Raw genomic sequence first — 27,883 nt, 5'->3', positions numbered from 1 at the left:
CCTTGCACGTCCAGCCATCTGCCGCACCAGCCCCGCCGCCCGCAGCCTCCCGCTCCATGTTCGTGGCCCTCCTGGGGCTGGGGCTGGGCCAGGTCGTCTGCAGCGTGGCTCTGTTCTTGTACTTCCGAGCGCAGGTGAGTGTCCGCCTCCCCGTGCGCGCCGTCGGGCGTCCCCACCCTGGTCCTCTCGCACTGCTGGGAAACTGAGGCTGGACGCGGGACCCGAACCCACAGGTTTTGACTATTCAGGAGGGGAAAGTGACGAGAGAGAGAGAGAGAGAGAGAGAGAGAGAGAGAGAGAGAGAGAGAGAGAGACCCTGGGTCTGCCTGCCGCAGACCTTTGGCCCACTGAGGCTGGGCTCCTCTGGCAAAGGGTTTGAATTTTGAATGTGCCCCGGGAAAGAGCGTTGGTTGCTCACCTCTCCTGCAAGTAATCACACAAATCACACATTTTCTTCTCACCGGGAGTTAACCAACTTAAGTTCACTTGGAGGGAGGGATGAGCGCCTTCACATGGGCACCGACCCTTTCCCTTCCCGCCAACCACGCAATGGCTTTGGGCTCCTGGGACTGGTGCCTTCGCAGGCGCTCCAGGCCACAGTGCCGGGGCGACGCGCGGTGCTCTCAGTCCTTGGAGCTCCGGGGGCGATGCCCAGGTCACCTGATGGGTAGAGTGATGGGCAGATTGGCAGCGCTGCCGGAGTCGCCTGGTCTCAGACACAGCTGCAGGGGTGAAGGAAGAGGGACGGGCCCACGTGCCTGCCAGAGAGGTGGGCGGAGGAAGGAAGCCAGGTGTGGGCGACCACACAGCCTGGCTTTCCGGATCCCCAGCCTTTGAAAAGGTGAAGAGGCTTCTAGGGGAGGCTCAGAACTGCAGGGAGATAGTAGAAAGGAAGGGGTAAATGTGTCATATTATGCTTTCTGGTGGTTTATGATCTGTGTTTTCTTGGAAATTGCAGTGCAGTTGGTTGGATTCATTCAAATATCCTTGTCTGGTGCAGTGAACTCTTTCTCAGAGGAAGTGGGGGGCTGACTGTGCAGTTTTTTTTTATGGGAAAATAAAGTTGGATTTGGACTTCATTGGTTTTCAGATTAAAAGGCGATTACTCCCCAATGGATGCATCAAAACATAGAATTGCTTGGATTGTATGGGTTTTTGACGCAGGCTAGTGTCCTGAACTCCTGCTTTTTAATCATAGGCTTAAGTATTCTTTATCCACTAGTTTGCATTTTATAACAGTAGTGTGGTTATCAATTAAAACAAAAATAGAAATGTCATGAACACTACTTTAGAAAATTTGTATTTGTACGTCAATAAACATAATCTTTAGTTTTTGGGAGAATGTTTTTCTGACAGCTTTTGAGTGGTTTATTTGCAACGCAGTTACACAACTCTATGAAAGTGACTAAGCTTTCTTTTTCCACTGCAGTATGCTGCATCCAAGAATGAATGGTTTATCCATTGTTTTTCACCATCCAGCATTTTAACAACCTTCATTTAGTGCTTGTATATTGAGAGGTGCGTTGTGCATGGTTCTTAAGTGCCATGAGCCATGACTTCAGAATCACTCTACACACTGTGTCTACTTAATTCATGGTGCCAAGTAACTGAAGATGTCCACAACAAAAGGCAATTTCAATTCTTAGTCCAAGAAGAGAGCAGCATTCAGTGTCAGCGATGCAGTAGTTCTCTACTTCGTATCTTTTCTAACACTTTTTATGTTTTCTTAACAGTAGTAGTGAAGTAAGTGTCCAGGACGAGTTCTAAGCACCATGACAGTTTAGCTTGCCAGAAGCCATGTAAATTGGCTTGTCTGCATAGGGAAGAGTGACCAGCTGAGCTCTTTTTACAGTTGTTCAGCTTTTCTGGAAGGCATTCCAATGGTGCAGTGGGCTGAGAGGTCTGTCCTAATGCCATTTATCATCTTTTAGCAGTCTGGATGGCACAAGAATAATGAGACACTCAAAACCTTCTCCCAGGTTAAACATGTGCGTTAATAAGCTTCACTAGACAATTTTCATTTGGAGAATTAGATTTCTGGGTACAGTCTTCCTAACTGCCTAAAAGATCAGGTTTCTCTAAAACATATGCAAAATATTTTAATCGTTATTGGGAACCCATTTCTGTACTGCATTTTAAAAAAGGTCATCTCCTTCAGTAAAGAAGTAGTATTAGAAGTAATGCAATCATATGAATACTCCAGTATAATACTCTGATTATATTTTACTGAGTGTGGTTATCTTCATGTTTTACCTAAAGGAATCTTAATCATTTAGCAACAGATTCCAAAATATGTGCAAATGTAATGTTTTATTGTTTGAAATTTATTTAAAAATAATTGATGGGAAGGGAAAGAGGCAGGGTTGCTTGTAGACAAACAACCAAGAGATGGTAATTGTAGAAGTTGGGTTATGGATGCATGGAGTGCAATCTACAGTGCTTCCTACCTTTATACATTTCAGAGCTTTCTTTTATAATTCTAGCTAAGAAAGTAAACTCATTTAGCCTGTCACTGATTTATCATTTTTGCTTATACCAACTACTTTGAATTATAATTTGGTGCCAAATAACAGATAGTTTTTTTAAAAGTTGGATCAAATACTTGTAGACTCTGAATGCATTTCAATAAAAATAAAATCATCTCGTGTTGGGGAACATGTTTACACTTTATAATAATAAAAAAAGATAAAAGCAACGAGTTTAATTGTTTTAGTTTAAAGGTAGGGGAAATAAGCTGTGTAAATTCTCAAGAAAAAGCAGTTTAATTTAGTTTTGAATGCACTTAGAAGAGTGCCCAGAGTAGTGTAAAATTATAGTTACTTAATATTATTTTTCTTAACTCATCTTTTAATAGTTACCAATGAATGTTTTAGATTGCCTGGGGCTAGATTTTTTTAAAAAAATATATGTACAAAGTCTGGTGAAGATTGGCTTTTTCTTACTAACCTTGCCACAAAGAAAATAGTGTGTGGCTTGTGCTATATATTTACCACATAGCATTCATACTTGGGTTTACAAAAGAAAAAAAAAAAACTTTCCAAAAAGTTGCTTGTAAAATGTGTGTGTGTGTGTGTGTGTATGTGCGTACACGCACACATGTTTGACATCTGTATAGCCATATTCAAAGTCTAGAATTTACCAATAAGATAAGCTTTTTGCCCTTTTGAACTCCTCTTGGTCTCCCAAAATGCACATACCAGCCTCTCAGGCTGCTTTGTAACCCACAGAGCAGTCACTGCTGAAAATCTGGTGTCAGGGTATGCCGGCTTCCTGTTTGAAAACACAGGTAGCCAAGTAGCACAAATGTCAAGCATCTCGCCTCATGTAACCCTACTAATGACCATGTTTTTTTTAAAAAAAGGACTTCATTTCAGAAGTCCTTAACTGTGTTCTTTTCATGGGATTTCCCTTTTCCTCTGCTGACTTGTAACTTCCATGAAGGTGGAAACTGCCTGTTTTGCTAACTGTGTTTCATACAACAGCTAGCAGAGTGGCTGGTATGTTTAATGCACTGAAAAGGCCTTTCCAATGATTTGCAACACTACCTGTATGACCATTTCTAGTTTATAATATGTAAATTACCTAACTAGTGGTTAAGATAGTACAGTTTTGTTATCCACACAAATCCTAATTTCCTAGCTGACTGGTGAGCTGGCTGACATCTTTGTATGAGTCTGCTTTTCTGAGGACTGAACTCAGTGACCCTTCGTGTCAGTTGTCCGGACATTTTTGGTTTTGTGGTGTACTTATTGCCATAAATGACCTTTTTTTTCTAAAAACAGTGTTGGAAGCTGTTCTTCTTAAGGAAGATATACACATATTCTGATTAATGATAATTATTGTAAAATGGGTAGGAGAAATAAATATGCATGTGTGACTTATTTATTTCACTTAGGAGTATATCCTCAATATGCATCAATTTTCCTATGAATGTGAAAACTATAATGGTACATAAGATCCTAATGATATAATTAACAATGTGAAATAGGAAGAAAAGGGATAAAGGTGTAGGGGAAATGGAAAGGGTAGGGGAAAGTTAATAAGGGAAAAGGAAGAGATGAGAAAATGAAAAAATGGAAATAAAGTGTTTGTAAATAGGGAAGGGAGGAGGGGGTGAAGTGAGGGCAGGGATAAGAGGAAAAAATAAGAACCAAGACCTGTCATGTAAAGGTACAAGATTCCAATGATGAAGGTAACATACTGTATAGCTAAAATGTACCAATAAACTCAATGAGAAAAAAATATGGATTGTAGATGTTTTTACTTCAGAGTGGCATTTCTCTGTGATTATAAATCATTGTATTTTCAAGGCTGCACTAATAACATTTGCATTACTGAGTACACTGTAGAGTGGTGTGAAAGGAAATGCTTATGTTGGGCACTTGTCTAGACCAGGTGGTCAGCAAGTAATTGCATGGGGGACACTGGAGGTGTGGCAATCCCTCCTTTACATTATAAACATTTGGCATTCATTTCCTAGCTCATGCACCCTTCTTCACCCTAATGTGACATCGAGTATTGCCCGCAGATGTTCCCAAACACTTCATCCAGGTTGAGAAACATTGAGGAGAGGTGATAAAGGAAAAAGTTAAGCTTCTCATTTAAGGTTTTGTTTTGGACTAGGACATAAATTTTGTTTCCCCTTCTTTCATTGATTAAATATTCATCGATGAAGAAAAAGACCAAGCAGACCTTAACGATGAAGTTAATTTTGCCTGATTAATGTAGGCTTCATGCTTTGAATATTCAGAAGTAACTGGACAACTGGCATCTCTCATGTTGTGTATGTCTTTCTTAAGGACAAAAATCTTTCTTCCTGCACTGATTGCATGTGATTTCCTTATGTTCCTCCCTATATGAGAATGGTCAGGTTATCAGACAGTTCTGAGAAGTTCCATGTGAATCACACGTGTACATCTCTGTTGTTGAAAACCATGCCTTTTCTTGTGGATGATAGTTATCTTCTTATCAAAATGAATTGGAAGCCAACATTTTCATTGACTGGAAGGTTAGCTACTAATTGTAAAAATGAACTTTTTTGTTCTCAAATTACACTTTACTAAATAGAATAACTACTAATTACAGCTCTAATGTCTGTCCCCCACCCCCAGATGTATCCTAATAGAATATCAGAAGACAGCACTCACTGCATTTATAGAATTTTGAGACTCCATGAAAATGCAGATCTGCAAGACACAACTCTAGAGAATGAAGAGACAAAATTAATACCTGACTCATGCAGGAGAGTTAAACAGGCCTTTCAAGGAGCTGTGCAAAAGGTAAGTCCATACTAAAGGTGCCAAGTCAAGGGCCCTTGCTAACTCTACAGTGAGTTATTCAAGGTTAACACTTGCTAAGTGCTATTGACTCTGTTCTTTTTCTTTCCATACTTTGTAAAAGAGCCATACTTTGTAAAAGAATACCTAAAAATGTTGGTAGAATTCTTCTGAAGTTGATAGTGATTGGCTATGACATCCAGAGACATTTATGTAAATATTATTTTCTTTTTAAGAGACAGTATTTTAGAGGCAGCCTCAAGGTGGCTTGTGGTTAGTAGATGGATCAATATGATAGCTTGAATTCCTTAACAGAGGAACTATTCTCCAGGTTCACAGGCCTTTCTGACAGCTAATTCCTTTATATTTGGTTTTGTGTTCCCTTGTTCCACAGGCGTGATTCAAGGCTCTGATGGGAAGCTATTGTAATTGGTCCTTTGTTGTCTTGTGTGGTGAGGAGATAAGCATGCACAGCAGGAAATGATGTTCCAGAGATGGAAATTCTGTGTCAGTTTTCTCATTTTCTGAGAGAGTTGGGTGATAAGAAAGGAGATGGGGCCAAAGACCAAATGATTTCTCTTACATTAACAGCTTCACTTGAGAAACACCGTATAACTGTTTTCTTTTCCTGAATAAAGCCACCTGAAAATTTTTCATATTCAGAATTATTTTACTTACTGACTTTACCATAAACTGGGTAGGACCCATTGACTCCAGTGTAGAACATTTGCAATACATATCTGTATGTAAGTTTATGTCCATTTGTGAATCCATCTGTATATCCAACCTATGTTTTGTAGCTCCTTGGGTTGTATCTTATCATCTCAGAGTAAATTTTGAATTTCTCAAAGCCCTTAAATCTAAATTTTGTTCACTTTAAAAATCCACATGGAGTAATATATTTTAAAGGCTATAAATATGTACCAATAAAATTAAAAATTTAACTAAAAAAAGCATATTAATCAGAGGTAGAGGTAGGGAGATGAAGCTATTCTGTAAAACTATTAAAGGTAAATGTCTTACATCTATAAAGTTGATTTGTATTTTTGACTTATAATTATGCTGTGTATCATTATGCTGTATACTAAAATAAAAAAGTGGAAAGAAAAACAGGATCATAATAGAGCCTAGCTGAATGTTCATTTTGGGAATACTACGTTGGAAAAATAAGTGCATCATAGAATCAATAAAGTTTATATTCTAATATGTATAAGAAAGTGGTATTATTTACAAAAATCACCTTTTCAATAGAATTAGTATGTAGATACTTAGCTTTATGTGGTAAATGTATAAAATATGGTTTTAAATTCATTGATCCTTTTACATTATAATTTTTGAGCTATGACAGCAAGGATTCTGTTAATGCATTCATTTTCATTGTGCTGTTTATGTATTATTAGTCATTTTTTTATCCCAGTTGTAAACTTACCTCAGATACAGAATAATCTATCTATAAACAACTATTTACATATACCAATGATTGCTCTATTAGCCCAAAGCTGAAATCTTTTACTAAGATAATTCTGGGTAGGTAAATGACTATGTCCTGATTTGCTGTATGGATTGGCCCAATTTGCATCCCTCTAAAATGAAGGAATGAACTTTTAATCTTATTGATGCTCTGGCTCTTTAAAAGAATCTTTTAAATTTCTTATGGATGAAAGGTGTGTAAGATCAGCCAAAATAATTCTGAAAATAAATAATGATAACATTATTTACCACTGGATGGTTGATCTCTCAATAATGATAGCAGCCACAGATATAATTTTGCTTTATGGATTCACTCAATATCTCCATTAGAACTAAAACTAAGATACATACCAACCTTACGAATGCCTAAATACATCTTTCCTATTAATAATTAATTAATGATGATAACATTATTTACTTATGAGAATGCAAGAAAAGTTTGGTCTTAATAGATCAAGGAAGAAAAATGTTTTATCATCTCATAGAGCCTGAGAAGTGATTGAAAAAAATTTTCATCTATTGGAAAATACATAGATATATTCTGGATATTACCACAACTATCTCAAACTAAAAGTTAGCTAGTGATGAAAATTATAGTATTTATCTAAAAATCAGGGACATAATAAAGATGCCCATTGTTCCCAGATTATTTAATATTGTTCTGACAATGCTGGCTAATGTCATTGCACCAGACAGTGATACAAGAAAAATATTTAGAGAAAAGGAAATCTGTGTGATATGATTGTATATGTAGGAAAAGTAAAACAAAACAAAACAAAACAAAAACCTGAAAGTCTATAGGCAAAATAAATTAATCAATTTATAGAAATCAGTGATTTTCACCTGACATCCTCATTTCCAATATAATTACAAAACATGAATAAGTGAGTCCATTCATAATTTGTAAAAAAAAGTTCCAAAAAGAAAATAAACAAGAAATGTTGAAGGCTTATAGGAATAAAGCTAGAAAACTTTACAGAGATGCTTAATGTAGAATCTGATAATATAAAGACAAAACTACATAAAATTATAATAATCATTGCAATATAACTTGGGTGAAGGATAGCAGGTAGATTCACAAAAAAGAATGATCGACTTAGAGTAGACCGTATTCCGTTTGTCTTATAGGAATATGCGCATGTTTATGATTTAATATAAAATGAAGTAAGTAAGCATAGTTTAGATTATTTAAAAAATGAAATTTAGAAAACCTGTTTACTATCTTTAAAATGTTGTATCCTCCGATCGTGTTTTAAGAGAAAATAAGTCCTGGACAGCACAGCCTGCTAACACTCTCAGTGGCTCCAATGAAATTTTCTCCCTTTTCTTGCCCCATCAGAACTTACTTGTCCATTGTTCCATTTCCTTTGAGATTTCTGAATGGCTGCTTAGATGGTATAATCAACCAAGTTGTATTAAAGATGTTGATGAGCAATAATGGTAGAATTTGGACTATTTTAGTAGCAATTGGAGATACGGTGCCTCATGTCAACTGAATAACACTAATAATGAGAAATTTAGTACCTAGCAAATCAGACGGAAAAAGACTTTTGGACAGGCAAAAAATAATCAACTGCTCTTATAAAAGGCATGTTGTCTTAATTATACTAATAGATTGTTGTGGTTCACAGGATGACTAGAACTTTATTTCATTAGTTTCACATTTGTTTTTATTGTACCATTTGATTTTGCATGAGCAATAAAATATACAAGTGACCCCTTCTAGAGAATAAGCAATTGTTACACTACAGCCATGTGTATTAGTATAATGCACAAGTTATTATAATATAGTAATGTATACTAGAGGTAAAAGATAACCATTTTCTCCCTAGACCAGATCTTTAGGAAAGTGAGGGTTATCCATACCTTGTCGTTAGAATCAACCAGCATCCATTAACTGTACATACTGTTCTAGGCACTTTGCCATACCTTTTCCTATACCCAAAGATTTACTCTCCTCTACCCCTAGCCAAATTAATGATTGCCAAATGTGTTAGCCTTTCATGAGGATTACTGGTTACTGTGACATTCTGTACAACTTGCCAAAATAATTAGATTTCTTATTTCTCTTGCCAATGCTGACAATAAGATGGATGTATAAATAGGAAAGATGTATTTAGGCATTCATAAGGTTGGTATGTATCTTAGTTTTAGTTCTAACAGAGATATTGAGTGAATCCATAAAGCAAAATTATATCTGTGGCTGCTATCATTATTGAGAGATCAACCATCCAGTGGTAAATACCAGACATAAGCACAATATCACATTATATGTGTGCAGAAAGTGGTGTTTACCCAGCCTGTCTTTGGTCAGACAAATAATGCTGTTTTTCCCCCTTTTTTTGTTTGTGGCTAGGTTTTCTTGGCTTTTCTCCCTCTTTAGCACAGAACTCTGAAACTCTCTCAGTGATCCAACTCTACCAACCACAGTTTATAATGTCTATCATAACAGTCTATGACAATAAAGAAAATACTGGTACAAATATGGTGTCTGATTAGTAAAGTGATTCTTGTTTTTAATTTTGGCAACCTCCCTGGCCTCTGCCAGCCACATGGGGGCGGAGAGTGGTGAGCTCAGGCCTTAGTGAGGACTGTCCTTCATGGCAGGGAGGACACTGGGCCTCAGACCACCAGGCAGTCTCAGTGGAGAGCCAGCTATCTGTCTATACACTCATGGTGCATCCTGAGTGCTTATGGCTGTGGTTCTTCTCGACTTCAGTGTGCCAGGTCCCTGACTTCACACTGGATTCTTGTTTGTGAAAAATACTCTAGAAGTTACTTGCAAAGGTATTTGAAAGAATGACATTCAGGAGAGAGATCAATTTACAAATTATGTAAATTACCTTGCTCTTGGAAATGAGATGTCTGATGCATTCAAGATGATCCCTTAGGAGATAGAAAGGAACTATAAGGACTTATTTGTGTATTTATTTTTTAGTTTTATCTTTTAAAACTGGGATTTAAATTGTGACTATTTTGTAATATATAATATGCAAGACTATTTTTAATATTTAATAAATGTTTGAAATCACTAAATTTTTTTCCTTGATAGAGCTGAACAATTGTAAATGTTTAGAGATCACTGAACAAAGTTGCAAGATCCATCAAGAAAAAGACTGTGAATTTGTATGCATTTGAAAATATTGCACCCTAATTTATATTCAGAAATGAATAGAAAAAAGAACCAATGAATAATAATAGACAATCTATTGAACTTTGTAAACTAATATTTTTTTTAATGAAATGGGACTGCAACCAGCTTATAAAGCCTTTTAACAATATCATAAGCTGGATATAGTGTTGCAAACCTGTAATCCCAGCACTCCATAGGCTGAAGCAGGAGGATCACTGGGAGTTCAAGGCCAGCCTGGGCTACACAGTGAATTCAAGGCCAGCTTGAACTGCATAGTGAGACCCTGACTCAAAAAAGAAAAAAAAAAAAAAGAAGAATATTATAAAATATTATAAGTAAAGCTTTAGTATAGTCTTAGGTTGATTTTCATTAGAAAATTAAAAATTTAGAAAATTAGAAAATTGTCTCCCACTGGACTTCTCACTTTGTCACATTTTCTTCATGTTTACTTGACTATTGGATTTTTACTATTAGCCGCAGGCCAATAGTGTAAGCCAAAAATACGCCTGGCTCCTTAATAGAAATTTTAAAAAATTCTCTTAAAGACTATCAGTAAGTTACTTCATTGGCATATCATGGAGTGTACGGCTCTGACTCTCTATCAATCTAATGGCAAACGGAGAATATGATCATAATTGGGGAAATCCATAGTTATTGAACAGTTCCTTCTTACCTAGAATTCTTTTCTATTACCTGGGGGATCAGTATATATTTGCCTCTTTTCCTTTAGGATGCATAATGTAAATACAAACTAACTTTTGATATTAAGAACCAAAGATTCTCAGTGCTTTGGTCCTTGATGAAATGCTCACTGTTTTTTGGTGTCTAAGCTGGGTAACAAAGAGACCCATAGAGGTTTTTCTATCTCTTACATAATAATCCAGAGTTTAACCAGAGGTGTGTCCATTCCACGTCTGTATCTGAGTTGATTTCTCCATTTGTTGTCATTTTCTAGACAGGGAAAGAATGAAAGAAAAGGTCAGAGCAGTACCTGAGAGTTGAGATATCACTACTAAGAGGATCCTTTTGGCTGGAAGTTACTCCTAAGATCTTGCCTTTCTGCAAGAGAGCTGGACTACTTGGCCTCCAGCTGAGGCATCATTTGCCCATAAAGCTTGAAGAAGGAGGTGGCCTAGATTAGTGAGAAAAAGGAGAGGATGGATGGGAGGGTATAATAAGCAGTCTCTGACATTCATTGAGCCCTAGTATGTTGCAAAGTGGATTCATCCTTGAACAAGAGTTTTCTATGAGGATACACAAAGGTACAAAATATTATAATGGTACATATTTTATTTTTAAAGATTCAAGTACTTTAGGATGGTTTTGATTATTAGAGAAATGTAGAAGTAGATTTAGCAAGCATTCATCTCATTGGGAAAGTTTCAGAGGTCCATTTAGACACATGTATCTATGATGTTGGATAAACCTCTGTTGTCACTTGCATGGTTATTGCTAGATTTTGTGGATTCAAGAGCATTAATTTAAAATCAGAAAGTTCATCAGACTAGGTGATTGTGTTTTCCTATATATAAAGCTAATCATTCAGAATTCCAATCTTGATTATTATGAGAAGCCTATTCTGAATTTTAAAATAAGCAAAAATCAATTAAAATTTAAATAGATTGTACCTTCTTGTGAAACTGTAATCGTTGTGGTTATATAGAAATTATTTCTCATTTGCTTTTTTGCTTAAAAAAAAGGAAAGGAAAAAATTAACTTCTATTGTCTTTTTGCCTTTGTATATGAGGGTATGTGTCTCAGGAAACTTTCTCATAAACCCACAAGGAAACTTGAGTTTTGGGGCACTGATCTTCCCAAATTAAGATGTTAGTCATGTAGTGGTTTTCCAATAGAAATTCATCTCTCTTTGCCATAATAGTTTTGGAAAGTGCAGTTCAACCCCAATCATATTTAGCATTTATAAAGGCTGTCTTTATGGGAAATCTGAAGTAAGACCCACAGAGTTTTCCTACAAAACCCTAAGCTATCTACTGTCTTTTGCTCAACAATAAGCTACTGGCAGTGTACTCAATTGCTGGGGAGACCTATGCAAGAAGGCAGGAAGTAGGTTTGCAACAGGGAAATAAGGAATGAGTGATATAGTCAGAAGTGGGCCTATTTTTGTGTTGCAAGCGAGATAGAAGAAAGAATATTCCGAGTAGACATCTTTAAAGAAACAAACAAGTATGTCTGAAAGAGGAGAATTCATTATGTGGTCTGAGACACCGAGCAGATTCTAGAAGTAAATGGAACTGTGGATCCTTCATTGGAAAGCAGGTGGTCAGGGACAAGTCATATTGTTTTGCCAGGGGTGGTGCATTCTTCTAGACGGACAGCCTGTGTGACTGGAGAAAAAGCTATGTCCCAGAGTAGTGTTCTAAACCTGGTGGACCTTAAGATTTAATTTGGACTATTTTTTTTAGAAAAAAATAGTTTCCCAGAGAGATGGGGATCTCTGGGAAACTATTTTTGTGAGATTCTGATGTGATAGGTTAGCAAATTCTGATTTGCTGTGACTTCTTCAATGCATCCTAAGAAGTAAGAGTCAGTGGTGCATAGAGAAGCCACCTGTGAATGAAGTGATTATATTTGTGACATAGAATCAAGGTTGTGGAGTTTGGGAAAAGTAGGCTTTGAAGGTGTAGAAGGCTGTGTCTGATAAGATCAAACAACGAATGGTTGCTTAAACATTTTGAAGTCAAAGGGGCAGGGAATTTAGCTCAGTGGTCTGGGAGATTCCGTTTTCACTGAGCTTCCTCATTGCTAGGGTGCTGGCCTAGTCTTCAGTCTTTGCCTTGGGGAAGCACTGGGTGGTGGTGGTAACAAATGGGGCAGTAAAAGTACTGATTATAAACTCTAAGGCTCATTTCATCAGAAAGTTTTGGTGAGCTCAGAGCTTTTCTCATATCCATAGCTGCTCCTCATCTGACACCCTTCCATGGTGAATGAAAATACCATCACCTCAATCACACCAAAACAGAGGCCAGAAGATGGTTTTATGGTCCTACAGACTACCTCTTCTCCTCTCCCCCATCCTGTGATTTCTACTATTTTTTAAACAAAACCTTCATGTACTCCTTTATTCTGTTTGGTACAGAGTCTATCTTGTCTGGATCATGGCAACTCGCCACCCTGTCCATGGTCTGATTGTCTCTATTCCATCCTCTCTATACCTGAGTAACTTCTAAAATGCAAGTCTGCACATGTCATTTATTTTTCTACTCAAAGTGTCCTTCATTGGATCCCTGTGGTCAGGATAATATCTGAGCTGCAGAACATGTAATATAAAATTCTCTGTGTTCTGAAAACAACCCTCATCCAGTCCCTACCTTTCCAGGTGCATTACCTTGGTTACTCCACCTCATCGTGTCACCCCAACTTGTACCCAGTAGTCCTATCATACCAAAGTGCTTGAACTCTTTATCCTGATTGTATCCATTCACCTCTCCACCTCTCTAGCACAGCAAGGACAAGGAAATCCACTCCGTGAACTCAGAATTCTTAGCAATCCACAGGGGGCTGACCCCATGCCATCACTAAACTTTGTAGAATAGATTGATGGATAGATGGATTAAGAGCCTTGTGTATACCATTCAGGTCCTTTATCTGCGGTCCTTTTTTAAATCATCTCTCAAGATTCAACTCAGGCATTATTTCCCAGAGAGATCCCCATTGATGCCTGGCCACCTCCTGACCACACTTAGGGCTTTTTGTCATAGCACCGACCCCATAGGCCTGGGGTTGGCCTGGCTCACCCAAATGTGACTTTCCAAATGTAGGACCCACTGATGTTTCATTTCTGTCCCTGGTGGCAGCCATATATGGTAGGTAGCCAATGAAAGTTGGAAGAAAAAAATGTAATGAAGGAATGTTCTGTGCCCACTTATCCTATGGGCATCATCAGTTATCTAGTTGTTCTTTATTGTCAAAAGCTAGTCATTATGAGATGTTCATAAGATTACTGAGGACTGGAGGTCACCCCTAAGCCTGGTGTTCTGCTTCTTTGAGAGTGGAGCTTCCTCCTTCTTTGGGGTGTGAGCACATTGGGGGCCTTAAGGCTAGGGCCCTTCTTCACTGCACTGTCCCAGTGACTGGCCTGGCAGTTCTGGTCACCTTTAACTCTTCTTCTTAGTGCCCCAAAACACTTTGGGAGACTGTGTGGGAGGAAGTGTTTTTCAGAGAAGTTGAGGCCTTGCAAATATAGACAGTGCAGCCAAGGTAGGGATGGAATTATTATTTTCCAACTGGCAGAGACATGGTGAATAGCACAGAGAGCCTAGGATTCCACACTGCAGCTACTTTGCCAAGCCCCTAGATTAAGCTTCTTTAATGAGTAGCACAGTGTAAGACATTTTAAAATTGGGCTTTTTATGAAGACTAATATTGCTGTCATAAGACTACTTTATGAAAACCCAAGGGGACCTTTTACTGTAGCAGAAGCTCCCTCACTTAAACCATGAAGGTTAAACAATAAAAACTAATTTTCTATTCCCAGCATACCCATCTTACTGGCAGGAAAAGCATCACTTTGCTTTATGAAAACAAGGACATGGTATTCCTCAGTCCTTTGGTGGGTAGGGCACATTAGCTGTTTGCTAAGATGTGTCTCTTCACACAGCAGACTTTTTTTGGCAGAAATGTTACCCAAGTGACCGTATTTGGGCTGGGAAGAGGAGGCCAACCTACATCTCGGTCAGGCTCCTCCCTGGGAATCTTCTAGATAGTGGTGAGATGGTGCTGATTGAGAAGGGAGAGATTAGAAGGTTGGGAGTGGGCTCATGAAGGAGAATGTAAAATCCAAGTTGAGGAGACTTTGCTTTAGGAGAATTCTTGTGGTCAGTAGTTTTGTATTTAAAAATAAATTTTAGAGCTCAAAATGCAAATTTATAAATTTGCATCAAAGATGATTCCTGCTTTCAGAGTTAGTGGAGTCTGTACCCCATCTCCCTTCTCCCCTTATTTCTGCTTGTACCCACTTCACATCTTTACCTCATTGGGCATAGTGAGGAGCTGCCTCTCCCCTTCCCGTGCCCCTGCCCTCTCCCTTCCTGGTGCCTTGAGGGCTCTGCTCTAGGGAACTTGGGCTGAGGAGCAGTTTCCACTATGCATGTATTTAAGCAGCAGACTGCTCGATGGATTTCACTCTTACAATTCTTTGTTTTGCACACCCCCACCTTCCCTGCTGGGATGGAGCCCAGGACCTTGTGCACTGTACCGCCAGCATAAAGCTCCTTTATGAAAACCCAAGGAGACCCGTAACTGTAGCAGATGCCTCTTCATTTAAACCATGATGGTTAAGCAGTCTTTGAACGGTCACCACTGACTCTTCATAAGGCATTGGAGGGGTCACTTGCTCCATCCAGGTCATATCAAGTGTCCCCTCAGGTCCTGTGGATTTAAAGATCCAGATAGCCTTCTGCGGACGGAGGACAGCTGAGACAGAGATTCTAAATGGTATCTTTTTAGTTGCACAATATCTGGTGGCTGTATTTTGTGCCTTTTGAACCAAGAATGCCATGCAAGTAGTAGCTCTGCAATTAAAGAAGATGAAACACTGTTGATGAAATGCTAAGGGAGGAGGGAGCATTTTGTGTCAAGGTCTGCGTGAACAGAAAGTGAGACATTTGCCACTAGAACTGTCATTAACTTCTTGTGCCGGACCCCACGTCATCCCAGAGCATCCTTGCAGGGAATGGTTTAGGGCACAGGGAAGGAGCAGCAGAAGAGCCTGATGGGAACAGGACTACATGAAAAGCTACTGTAATCTCTACATTCGAAACACTTCTGACAAAATGTTCTGGTCTTTTCCTTACCTTAAGCTGTTTATAACTCTACAGAACCACACTGGTGTCCTCCAATCAATTATGACCCCCAACAACAAGTCCCAGATTGTGACCTGCACTTCTCACCAACCAGCTATGAGTCAGGGCTCCTGGAACCCCTTCTTTGGCTTCAGTAATTTGCTTGAACAGCTCACAAGTCTCATCAGGGACTTCACTTACTATTACCCATTTATTATGGACACAACTCAGGAAGAGCCCAATGCATGAAAAGGATAGAGCAAGAGATGGAGGTGCAGTTCATGGAGGGCCACTCCTCCTGGCACCTTGATGTGTTTACTGGCTCCAAAGCTCCCCCAGTCCCGTTATTTAGGGCGTTTATGGAAGATCTGGTATGTAGGCATGATTGGTTAAACCCTTGGCTGTTGATGGCTGAACTCAGTCACTAGCTTCTCCTCCTCCCTAGAAGTCAGGGGATAGGGTGAAAACTCCAATCTCCTAATGGTGTAGTTGGTTACTCTGGCAACTAGACCCATCTTCGAAGTATAAATTAAGGTCTGCTTAGAAAAAGCTTATGAATAATTAAAAGATACTTCTGTCAATCCTGTCATTCAAGAAATTCCAAGAATTGTAAGGGCTCAGTGCCAGGAGCTAGGATAAAAACCAATTACATGTTTCTTTTTATATCACAATATCACAAGTCCAATCATGCAGGGCCTTGTAAGCCCATAGACTTGTTACGTCTGCAAGTAGCTCCTGGAGCATTTTGGGAAGGGAAGAAACATGTACTTACTTGTACCTTACACAGTGCACCTTCTAGCAGAGGTGGGTCAGTTTCAGGAGGGCAGGAGGCAGGGAGAGGAAGTAGGTCAGAGGCTCTTATTGTAATCCCAGTGAGAAGCAATGAAAGTGAAGAAAGGCATTGGTACCGCCTGAAGAGGAGGGGTGGGTTTTCTGAGCAATTTACAAGGTGGAAATCTTCAGGACTTCTCTGCAGGAATAGGAAACTGGCTATTGATTTTCAGAAACAACCCATGTGTGGCATTCATGTGTTAACTTGCTGATGAATGCACTATTCTTGTAACTAGGTTGGAGAAGATTTACATGAAGGGTATCATTAAGATGTTAAAATGAATGCATTGCATATGTTAACAAGTGTATGAACCCTGTATTATATCTGGCAAAAGGGGTGTTAAATCCTTGTTCAACCAGCCAGATGTCCCTGCAGCTGCTGCTGGTATTGCAGTGGGAGGCAGCCACCTGAGACCCCAGCTCCAAGCTGGTGCCAGTGGCTTCTGAAGCATCTGGCTGTACAAATTGCTTCTTCCTTGCTCTGATTGACAGGTACCACACCGATCATATGATTCACACTACCATGCACAGGTGGGGTTTTCAGTCTGATAAGCCCAGATTCCAGCAACATCACTGTTTCAGGGAATCTTTGCAGTTGGGAATGTACTCTGTTGGAACCTAGATGTATTTATATTGTTTTGTAGAAAGAAAGAAAGAAAGAAAGAAAGAAAGAAAGAAAGAAAGAAAGAAAGAAAGAAAGAAAGAAAGAAAGAAAAGAAAGCATTTCAGTTAAGCAAATTTTAAGCCCAGATTAATAACATTAACTTCTGAATCGAAATGTTATCACAGTTTGGTTTGGGGCAGTTATTCAGCTGAGTTTGCAAAGGGGGCTTAGCATTTGCTGTAAATATTGAAAGTACCTGGAGCAAAATTTCTATAACTTCTCCAGGGACTTGGAAGTACTTATGTGTTTACGCTTTCACTTACACAGTACAGGGTCCCATAAGCAGGCCCGCTTATCAAGACAGCCAGCTTTGGGATGCCTCCCTTCTCCTTATGTTTGGGAAGTGCTTCTAATAAAACATTTTAAAAGATGTTCCAAGGTCTGAAGGGAACTGGGTGCTAAGACTGGAGTGTTTTCCTTATCATGCTCTTGGAAATTGTGCTTCTTGGATGTTGAGTTTAGGAGAGGTTGAAGAAGGACAGTGCTAGAGACCACACTTACACAATCACATTGATCTTTTGTGTATTTTGTTTCCTGGATGGGAAATTGTGAAATCCCAGCATGTTTTTCCTATGAGTTAAAATGGAAATTGAGATTTAAAAAAAGAAGAAATCATATTGGTCGTTTTCCTGTCTGTTCAAATACACCCCAGCAGCCAAGATGAAGTTAGTGCAGTGTAAATAGAAAGACCCCAAAATAAAAAGGTTTTTAAAATGTTGTGAAACTTCCTCATCTGTTGTTTTTAGACAGCTTCAAATCTACAAAGCTTGGTTGAGGTGGTATCTACCAGGAGAGTCGGTTTGGGGCAATGTCCACTAGGTGGCAGTGTGTCAGAGCATTTATTTTATCCTAAACTTGGCAGAGATTTCTTTGGCTGCCTCCAGCACTTGAGTTTTCCTTTTTTGTCCTATTTCTAAGGGTTAAAGGAAGTTATTATAATTTAGGCCTAAATTATTCTTATGGACAAGCAAATGAATGTGCTGAAAAGGCTACTCGTTATAGTTTGATCATAAGCAGATTCTTCATTTGTGTGAATTATCTTAGTAACTTATTGTAGATAATGATCATAGTTTATAAAAACCAAGAGGCCCTTTGCATGTGGCAGGTGGTAAATAGATGTATTTTTGAGAAGGCAGATTTCTAATCTTCCTGGGGGCAGACCATGAGGTTCTCTTGGATAATTCCATAGTGGCTGGTAGCCAGAAGAAGGTAGGGAGTGCCTTTGTTCAGCTTCCTCCTACTGAAAACTGCTTCTGGCTGCTGCTTCAGACTGTTTCCTGGGAGATGTGTCAAAGCCACTTGCACTTCCTTATGCAGATCTGGGCATTCTGGTAGTGTAGGTAATATGACTGCACTATGTGTTTACCCAGAGAGTTCACTAACTGGTTTTTATTAATGTACAGTTGCTTTAAAGTAAGAAAAAACACATATAAAAAAATCTAAAGCCCTCTTTCATCTCAATAATTTGTTTAGAAGAAAGGGGTTAGGATGCTCTTTGTAGTATTTTCTCCAAATTAAATTATCAGAACTTTCTGAATTCAAAGAAACCAGAAGCAATGCCTAAATAATAAGATTTGGGGATAAAGAGCTCTACAGATTTTTAAATGCTCTAATTAAATTGAGAGAGGTAGAAGACAAGTGTGGATGAAAATCAATGTAAATTTGAAGTTTAGGGAATAAATGGAATTGTCAGTTGGTGTGAAAATTGAGTTCTCCTTTCAGAAGGGTTTCTGTAATCTCAAAAATGAAGAATATTAAGACATTCAAGTCAGAGCTGTGCTCGCAGTAGACGTAGCAAAGTATCTGATTGTAGAAGAAACTGCACAGCAGCATGGATCTGCTCAGCGCGGTGGACTCCGCAGAGTCTTTGCAGGCGCAGTACTCCTTGTTCTGTGGGCCTGTAGGCCTTAGTTTGGGGATTCAGCAGTGAAGCCCAAAGCGTGTATAAGCCAGTTCTGAGCCGGTTGTTTTTCTCAAAGCCTCTGGGAAATCTGAGATAATATTTCCTGGTGTTTAAATTCTTTTTGTCAGATCCCTCGTTCCCTAGAAGTCAGAGGCCTATCAAGGTGTGCCTCCTTTCAGAGTTGCTTCTTCAGGGAGGGAAGCAACTCTGAGAATTATGAGATAGACCATGGATTGTTTTAGAGCATATCTGATGATGGTGCCTTATAAAGATGTGGGTAGCTCTGGAAGGCAGAGATGCAAGTCCCAGCTTTGTTGTGTGAGTGAGTCCGAGTTCTCTCTCTGCCTCCATTTCTCAGTCTGAAAAATGAGCTGCTCAGGCCGTGATTCTTATACGAGTCAAGGAAGATGATACAAGGAAAACACTTGCTTGACTACAAATATAAAAGGGTATTTACTTTTCAATACATGGCATAGAAATATATCTTGTAAGAATATAATAAACTTGACTAAATGGAGGTGTCACCAACATTCACAGGCAAATAGCAGTAACGTTTCTCAATACCTGCTGCATATCAGAATCACCCAGGAGCATCTTTTAAAAAATATCAAGTAAATATCAAACTCATTGAGATAAATTGGCTGTGGATAGGACCAATGCTACCCCAAAGCTTCTCCTTAAGTACAGTCAGGCTCCCTACTGTGGTACATCAAGTTCTGCCCACAAAAGTTTCATTCATAGTCCCCAAATCCAAGGAAACCCTAAAAAGATAGTCTTAGAAGAATGTTATATTTATGATTTCATATATGTAATGGTGATTTTGGAATTCAGAAAGTTGGGATAGAGATACACATATTGGAATACTTTTTGGTTTTTTTTGTAACCTGAGGTTGTAGACAAAATGTCAGGTTTTTTGTTGTTTTTTTCCACTGAAACTTTCCTTAGAATTTCTGAGAGGAATTTCAGTTCTTGGATACTTGAGGGATAGAACATGAGAGTGTTTGTCATGGTCCCTAATAGGAGATTTAATTCAAGAGCTTGATGCTTTTTTCCCCCTTCCTTACAGAAGGCATTGAAAGTGCTTCTGAGAAAGGGCCAGGAATTTAGCTCAGTGGTTCCACCGCTTGCCTCGCAAGTTCAAGGACCAGAGTTTGATCCCTGGTACAAAAAAAAAAAAAAAATAGCGGAAAGTGCTTCTGAGAGGTGCTACTTATCAAATTTTCTTGTAACTGAATGGGTCCCAGGCAGCTCTGACCTCAAATCCACTGATTAAATGGGCAGGCAAGGTTCACTCCCAAGTGAAAGTGAGCAGACTTCCCCTGCCCATTTAATAGTGTCTGGAACCTCCTGCTGCTTTGACCTGCATCTCAGTCTGCAAGATAATGCCTTCGTTTACCCATCTGCGAATCTTTGCAGATGCGAAAGGAACTGACATTCTTAAATGAGGTCCCAGGCCAGCAGCACCAGTTTACCTGTTAAAAATGCAATTCTTGGGTCCCAGCTCAGATCTGTGGGATCAGAAATTCTGGTGTGGCCCTCCTGGAAGTTATCATGCACCTTCAGGTTTGAGAATCACTGATGAGGGACAAAAGCACTTTCCTTGCTTTTCTAGATAATAAGGGTGTTTGTATAGAAAATCATCAAATGGGCATTTGTAAGCAGATGCCACACTTAGCTGTGCTTCCTTCTCCACTCTGCCCTCTCTCCTCTGATGGTGAGACAGATTAAGAGTTGCAGAGAAAATGAGAAGTTAGCTTCAAATTGTTGAATTACTGCCTCCAAGGTTCCTATTCCAAGCTTTGAGTGCTAGTAATCAGGTAAAGATATATTTTGTACATATAAATGTGTCATGATATAAACACAATGGATTAAGATAAATTGTATATATATATAAACATAAAATTACACTATATATATACAATATATATGTATATATACAAATTATACATACATATATACACACACACACACACACACACACACACACACACACACACACACACACACATATATATCAGGGGAACCCAAACTGGGAAGTTTTAGAAATTGGGACACCATCAAGAATCCAAAGGTCTTGAAAAAACACTTGGAAGATTGGATGTGAGCAGGAGAGGGGAAGAGAATGAAGCCTGGAAGGACCAAGGAAGGCATTGATCAGTACAAAAGGGACCATGATTTGCCTAGAATACCCATCGAATGTTTCTGCCAGGGCTGTTCAGTGCTCTAGGTCTGGGCAGGGCAGAAGGTGACTTCAGATGAGTCCCTAAGGTTTCTTGAGAAGTTAGCCACATTGTGACTTTAGCACTTTGGAAAAGTTAAGGGCAGACAGCTGTTCTGTGTCCTCCAAGGGTCATTAAAAACAGAGTAGAATCTCATCTCTCTTGTGAGTTTTAAAGGCAGAAAAAAAACCCCAAATATTATCTCTAGAACCTTTCAAGCTCTTAATGGTTGAAATTATATGTTATATCTATCTACATCTATCTGTCCATCTGTCCATCTGTCTGTCTGTCTAATTGATTTCATAGCTCTCCTCTCTAGGCACTCAGAGAACTTAAGCTATATGGTCTATATTTTAAACACCATGGGGTGGATGGTTAGCACAAATGTTTGGTTGTCTTAGTAACAGAGAAATTAATACACTTTCCAGTGTTTCTAGTATCTAGATACCTGAATTTACTGGGCACTCAGCTAAGTGCCTACCTGCATTATCTTATTTAATCTTCTTAACCACCCTCTGATAGAAGTGCTGTTAATATTCTGGGTTTATGCAAGAATTTGAACCAAGGTGAAACCCTGAGCTTTCAGCCACTCCACTTTATTACATCTCGTGATGGTTCACTTAATGTCAGATAATTTCTGGGTGTGGTACCTTTTGGAGCCTTCATCTCCAGGCTCAAATTGAGAGATGCAATTACCTACACTCTATGTACTCATGTTCATTCTTTTTCTGGCTTGTGCTTTTAGACCTCTATTTGCAGCAATATTTTAAGTTAATTATTGGTACTCTAAAAGCTCTTAGACTCCCATATAGTACTTTAAATACACTGTGACTTTAAAGTAAAAAAATTAGCCACTGGGAAGCTAAGCATCATTCTCCTTCCCCTGGGCTGAGCTTCAGTGTTATAACAGAATTCACTAATGAGAGAGACATAAAAACTACCTCCCTGAAGATTTAGGAGAGCCATATATTCTGTCTAATTGTTACTTTCCCAGTTAACTTCATCTCCATTTGTGTACCTGCTACAAAGTTTTAATTATATTCAGTCATTTCGTGTTTCATAATTTGCTTAGTCTTTTATTTTCTCTGATTGTCCAAGGGGTTTATTTTATAGTATGTATGTGGTTGACTTTTTCTGCTTTTCCTTTTTTTCTATTCTTTTTTTGGTACCAGGGATCGAACTTGAGACCTTGTGCTTGTAAGGCAGGCGGCAGCACTACTGAGCTAAATCTCTGGCCTTGTGGTTCACTTTTTAAGCACATCAACACCCAATTCTTTGGGGTGAACTTCCTTTGATAGCTGACTAGAACATCCAGGAATTTCACTGACTCTTCACTTATGGCATATTTTGCAGGGAAAGTAATAATTTACTACCTAAGAGTCCTAAATATTCTTGCTGCTTTATGGAGAAATGTCTTTATAAATGAAATTATGAAATTATTTCTCCTTTTTATTTCAGGAATTACAACATATTGTTGGGTCACAACACATCCGAGCAGAGAAAGGTAATAATGAATCTGCATGAATATTTGAAATCCCATGGGTTCCAAGTCTTTGGGCTAATTTGGTTTGCCTCTTGTTTCTAGCTACAGTGGAAAGTTCATGGTTTGATCTGGCCAAGAGAGGCAAACTGGAAGTTCAACCTTTTGCTCATCTCACTATTAATGCCACCAACATGCCATCAGGTGAGTCCTATTTGTAACTAGCCTCCAAAATATTTCAAAAGTCACTTAGCAGTTCATTTAAAAACTCAAAACTATTTTCAGCCTGTTACTGAAATTTTTGAGAGCTCTTACATCTAAACCAGAAGAAGAAGGATCATCTTTAGTAGATGCACATCTTGGAAACAGTAATTCTCAATCTTGAAGACACTAAATTCATTTTCAGATCAACAGAGTGGGTGCTTATTTTAAATGACTGCCGGTTAGGGGAACACAATGGGGAAGGACAATCCTTTGTTGAGCTCATATACTTTTACTCACACAAATGTGGACATTTCCCACTGCTGACCTTTGAGGAGGATGAGTTTATCTAGGTAGTCAGATACTAAGCCACCTCCTGCTAAATGCCAGGTAGAGGCTCAGCAGAATTTTTTTTTTTTTTTGAATCGGGGATTGAACTTGGGACCTTGCACTTGCGAGGCAGGTGGTAGAACCACTGAGCTAAATCCCTGGCCCCAGAATGATCTTTAAAAGGCAGTAGTCCTCTGGAAAATGAGACATCCTCCCTCTTCTCCAGCAGCTTATCATCTCCTGTGGGTAAAGGTTTAGTTCAGTAGAGACTTGATTATCTTTTGAGAATAAGGAAACACAGAGCTCTGGGACTGTAGTCATCTTCATGTATCAGGTGCTACATTAGTTAGCCCTGCTGGTTATCACCTGGGCTAGGTGAGGGTCCAAAAGTTATAACAAATATTTAGGACAGAGTGATGACTGAACATTATTATCATTAGAATGCCACTTATTGAATGTCTACTATGGATTAGGCATTTTGCTCTGAATTCATTATCTCTAGGTAGCTATGCACATTTTGCAAATGGGGAAACAAAGGTTCCTACAGTTTATCATTTGTTCAAGGTTGTAGTGGTAGCATTATCACAAGTTGAATTTCAGGCTAGTTAATTCCCAAATCTAAGCTGTGTATGCTATCCATTACCCTACAAGCAGTAGGTGTGTTGAGTAAATTGGCTTTTTCGGAGGGAGATAATTTAAAGCTTTTATATTCTCTTTTCCTGTAAGAAGTAGATTAGTGTAGTGTCTAAAGGCAGGGGCTCTACAATCTGACTGCCACTATACTACTTTGTGACTCTGTGATCTTGTACAGATTACTGGAATCTGTGCTTCTGTTTTACACTGTCTAAAAGGAGCATGGTGATAGTTCCTACCTGTGTGGTAGCAGTGACGATTAAGACAGGTCACATACTAACGTTCTTGTATTAAAAGTGGCTTATGGCAAGCACTCAGACAGTGAGATTTATTATTGTTATTTAAGCTTCATTAAATGACCATACATATTCCCCTTTATTTTACAAGTTTCTTTCTTTTCTTTTTTTTTCCTTCGGGTACCGGGATCAAACTCAGGTCCTTTGGCTTGCAAGGCAGGCTGCAGAACCACAGAGTTAAACGCCTGGCCCTGGCAAGTTTCTTTTTTTGAGTTAAAAATAGTTCAAGTGTTAGTAAATGATTTTGGAACCATTATCATCATGGGCTGTGGAGGATTTTTTTTTTCTGATTAAAAACATGTAAATTGAGAAACCAACTCTTGGGCTTTTGAAGAGTTATCTAAATTAACTATCCTATCCCAGATATTTGCTTCATAAACAAATTTTCTCTCTTGGTCTGTGTGTGCCTTATGGCAGAGCTATACTCATTTTCTCTGAGTGGAAAACTTTTGCATGTTAGCAAAGGCAATCAAATTAATACTGATGCATCTGCTGTGTGCTATGAGTGTACCCTACATTTATTTTTTCAGTTCACTTTAAATGGCACACGATAAATATTGCATTACTGTGTGCCAAAGTCTGTTTGGCAATAGCAAGCATGTTTTAGTTATAAAGCTCTCTCTGCAGGCACCTAGAATCAAATCATTGCCAAAAGAACAAGGCAAAACTCCTGGTTATTTCCCGACAGTTATTGGGAAATAAGTTAGTGTATGCTTCTGTTTAAGAAAATAAAATCGGCCCAGTGATCTCTTGAGCCCGGTGATCTCCAGTGGTGACCAGTATTGGATGCTTCAGAGGGAGGGGGCTTTAATACTGCATTTTCTTTCTGGGGCTCTATTTTATGTTAATCTACACCTAGCAAAGAAGAACATGCTTTACCCAGACAGTTACTTTGTGCATTTTCACAGCTTTTTGAATAAAATGCATTGAGAACTATTTTGTGGGGACAGAATATATGGCTGTCTTTAGGGAGATGCTCAAGATAAATTATCAGGGCCTCTTCTCTGATATCTAAAGCAGGGACCAAAGCACAGGGTGAGGGAGACTGCGGAGGGCTGCGTAAGAGGCCGGCAGCACAGCTCATTGGTGATGGGAACCCTGTTGCCACATAGGCTCCTTCAGCCTGATCGCAGCATATTTTCCTTGTCTTTTTGGGCACTATTATTTACTTACGCACCCTCTAGTCACATTCTTTAGCTCTCCCACTACTCTCCTATGGGTGCCATGGGCAGTTCACCCCATCAGAGTTTCCCTCATCAGCAATGCTGCCCCTTTTTTCGGAGCGTTGAAATTTGACACAGGTCCTCTTTGTTCCCTCTTCTTTCCCCTCACAGAGCCTGGCTCTTCTGAAGTTGTATAGATTTTCTTGTTACTGAATGTCAGCCATGTTATATCAACATACAAAAATAGAAATGTTACGTTTTATAGGCTTATTTCTGATTTTCCTGTGTTCTCCCCTCTCCCTTTTGTATCCCTTTCTGACCTGCACTGGCCATATGTTGCTCTAACATGAACAGATCCATCCCATTTAAAGGGTAGACTTCATTTTAGTAATTATGCTTCTTCCTGTTAAAATATAATGGTAAGAGGATTAATTGAATGAAATGAAGGATCGACTGCCACCCAGCAGTAGAGTAAGAAGGAGCAACATGCAAGTTGAGATAGGAAATATCTTTAATTTCATTAGCTTTGTCCCTGGATAGGTGACTGTTTAGCCTTCTGGAGTGATGATGTGCTGAATAGAGTCTTGTAGTATCATGTTGTCTTTTTCGTGTGTGTGTGTGTGTGTGTGTGTGTGTGTGTGTGTGTGTGTGTGTGTCTCCTGGTGGTACTATGGATTGAACCCAGGGCCTCATGAACTCAATTCTTTTCATGATTCTGATCACAAACAGAACTGGATGAGAACTGAATCAAATTTCTTCATAAGATCAACATTGAACCTAATGATTGAATTTGATTCACGTTTCACCCAACTCACTTTGCAACCAGAATCACAGAAAGAATAAAGTTCATGAACTGAGGTACCCCTGGTATTAGGCAAGCACTATACCACTGAGCTATATTGCCAGTCCTTTGTTATCAGTTTTTAAAGATCTAATAAAATACACTAAAGACCTGAAGTATGAAAAGCGCTGAACATATGGCAGATTTAGAATATCCTTTAGAAACTTTTAGTGCTCCAGAAGCATTGGTATGAGGATTAGCTGTGACCTCATTTTAGGAATGAGAAGGAGCTAATGAAAATTTGGTCATTTGGGAAGGATTTTCTTTTTGTACTTTGGTCACAGTGGATTGTGTGAAGCTGTTAAGATGGAGAATGCAGTGCCTAGAATATTTTCTTTTTTGAACTTCTCTGAAGATAGTTTTTCAACTGTATGAACCTGGGCACATATGAGCTATGGAGTGAATAGTGATAAAAATAGAACTTAGGAGGTTGGCCATTTGCCCAAAGTTACTTTGACCCAGATTTTCATCTCCTACATTTTCCCCTCCATGAAACAAAAGGGAAAGTTGAAATATATGAAGCATGGAAAGTCTCTTCCTATATTAGTTTCTGGCTTTCTTGTTTCATTTGGCTTTGGCTAATTTGCCTTCGACGTAGAATGACCTTTCTGCTTCTGTCTGTGTGGCTGAATCTGATTCCTTTTTTGAAGCTCTCTGGCTTAATAGCAACATAACAAAGTCATTTTTGGTCTCTCCAGGTGGAAATAATCTCTCTCTCCTTTGAATTCCCAAAGCAATTATGTGCACCAGTCTTTTCAGTACTCTTTGCTTTTTGTTTGATCCCTAGTCTGCTGTAGCTTCCTGAAGAGCAGAAAGAGTGTGTTTTTGTCTTTGTACCTACAAATGTACCTCACAGTAAATACATCTGAATGTATAGAAAGTAAACTTCAAGAAGTTATTATCCATTGGAAAAAGGACTATCATGCTATTTTTCCCCAACCTCGTGGAATTGTGAGAATACTCTTCTCATTGCAGGAGTGAATTTTAAATCATGTGCCTTTCTTCTCCACAGGTTCCCATAAAGTGAGTCTCTCCTCTTGGTACCATGACCGGGGTTGGGCCAAGATCTCCAATATGACTTTGAGCAATGGAAAACTAATGGTTAACCAAGATGGCTTTTATTACCTTTATGCCAACATTTGCTTTCGACATCACGAAACATCAGGAGGCTTAGCTACAAAATATCTTCAGCTAATGGTGTATGTCACAAAAACCAGCGTAAAAATTCCAAGTTCTCATACGCTGATGAAAGGAGGAAGCACTAAATACTGGTCAGGGGATTCTGAATTCCATTTTTATTCCATAAATGTTGGCGGATTTTTTAAACTCCGATCTGGTGAAGAAATAAGCATTGAGGTATCCAATCCTTCACTGCTGGATCCAGATCAAGACGCAACGTACTTTGGGGCTTTTAAAGTTCGCGATATAGATTGAGACCCTTGTCATGTATTTCCTAGATGTTTGGAAATTTTGTTTTAAACAAGCCAAGGAAGATGTATATAGGTGTTTAAGACTACTAAGAGGCATGTCCCATGATGGTACAAAATTCATCCATACTCTTGAGCTTGTTGAGAACATGCATATTTACAATCAATGAGAGATGTTGGACTCATGGTATATAACAATGGTTTTACAGTTTTGT

At 38.9% G+C, this 27,883-nt stretch overlaps 1 protein-coding gene across 1 annotated transcript; it reads left to right on the top strand.

The window, feature by feature from the left end:
* Window positions 1-47: 47 nt before the first annotated feature.
* On the top strand, window positions 48-27,675 carry Tnfsf11 (TNF superfamily member 11). Its single transcript, XM_010637085.1, has 5 exons — window positions 48-134; window positions 5,112-5,279; window positions 22,756-22,801; window positions 22,883-22,981; window positions 27,254-27,675. The coding sequence occupies exons 1-5, from the start codon at window positions 57-59 to the stop codon at window positions 27,673-27,675; spliced, it is 813 nt and encodes a 270-aa protein (XP_010635387.1). The 5' UTR covers window positions 48-56.
* Window positions 27,676-27,883: the final 208 nt, after the last annotated feature.

This window comes from Fukomys damarensis, unplaced genomic scaffold (genome assembly GCF_012274545.1).
Source record: "Fukomys damarensis isolate Sample0158 unplaced genomic scaffold, DMR_v1.0_HiC HiC_scaffold_38, whole genome shotgun sequence".
In the NCBI taxonomy this organism is placed as follows: Eukaryota; Metazoa; Chordata; class Mammalia; order Rodentia; family Bathyergidae; genus Fukomys; species Fukomys damarensis.
Note: the sequence above shows the minus strand (reverse complement) of the source record. Positions and strands in the feature narration are given on the sequence as shown.

What these genes read in the sequence shown, in the direction of transcription:
- Tnfsf11 (XM_010637085.1), top strand. Translation starts at nt 57, where the DNA reads ATGTTCGTGGCCCTCCTGGGGCTGGGGCTGGGCCAGGTCGTCTGCAGC. An exon ending in ACACATCCGAGCAGAGAAAG is followed by an intron (nt 22,802 to 22,882) that starts GTAATAATGAAT and finishes TCTTGTTTCTAG; the next exon opens with CTACAGTGGAAAGTTCATGG. An exon ending in TGCCACCAACATGCCATCAG is followed by an intron (nt 22,982 to 27,253) that starts GTGAGTCCTATT and finishes TCTTCTCCACAG; the next exon opens with GTTCCCATAAAGTGAGTCTC.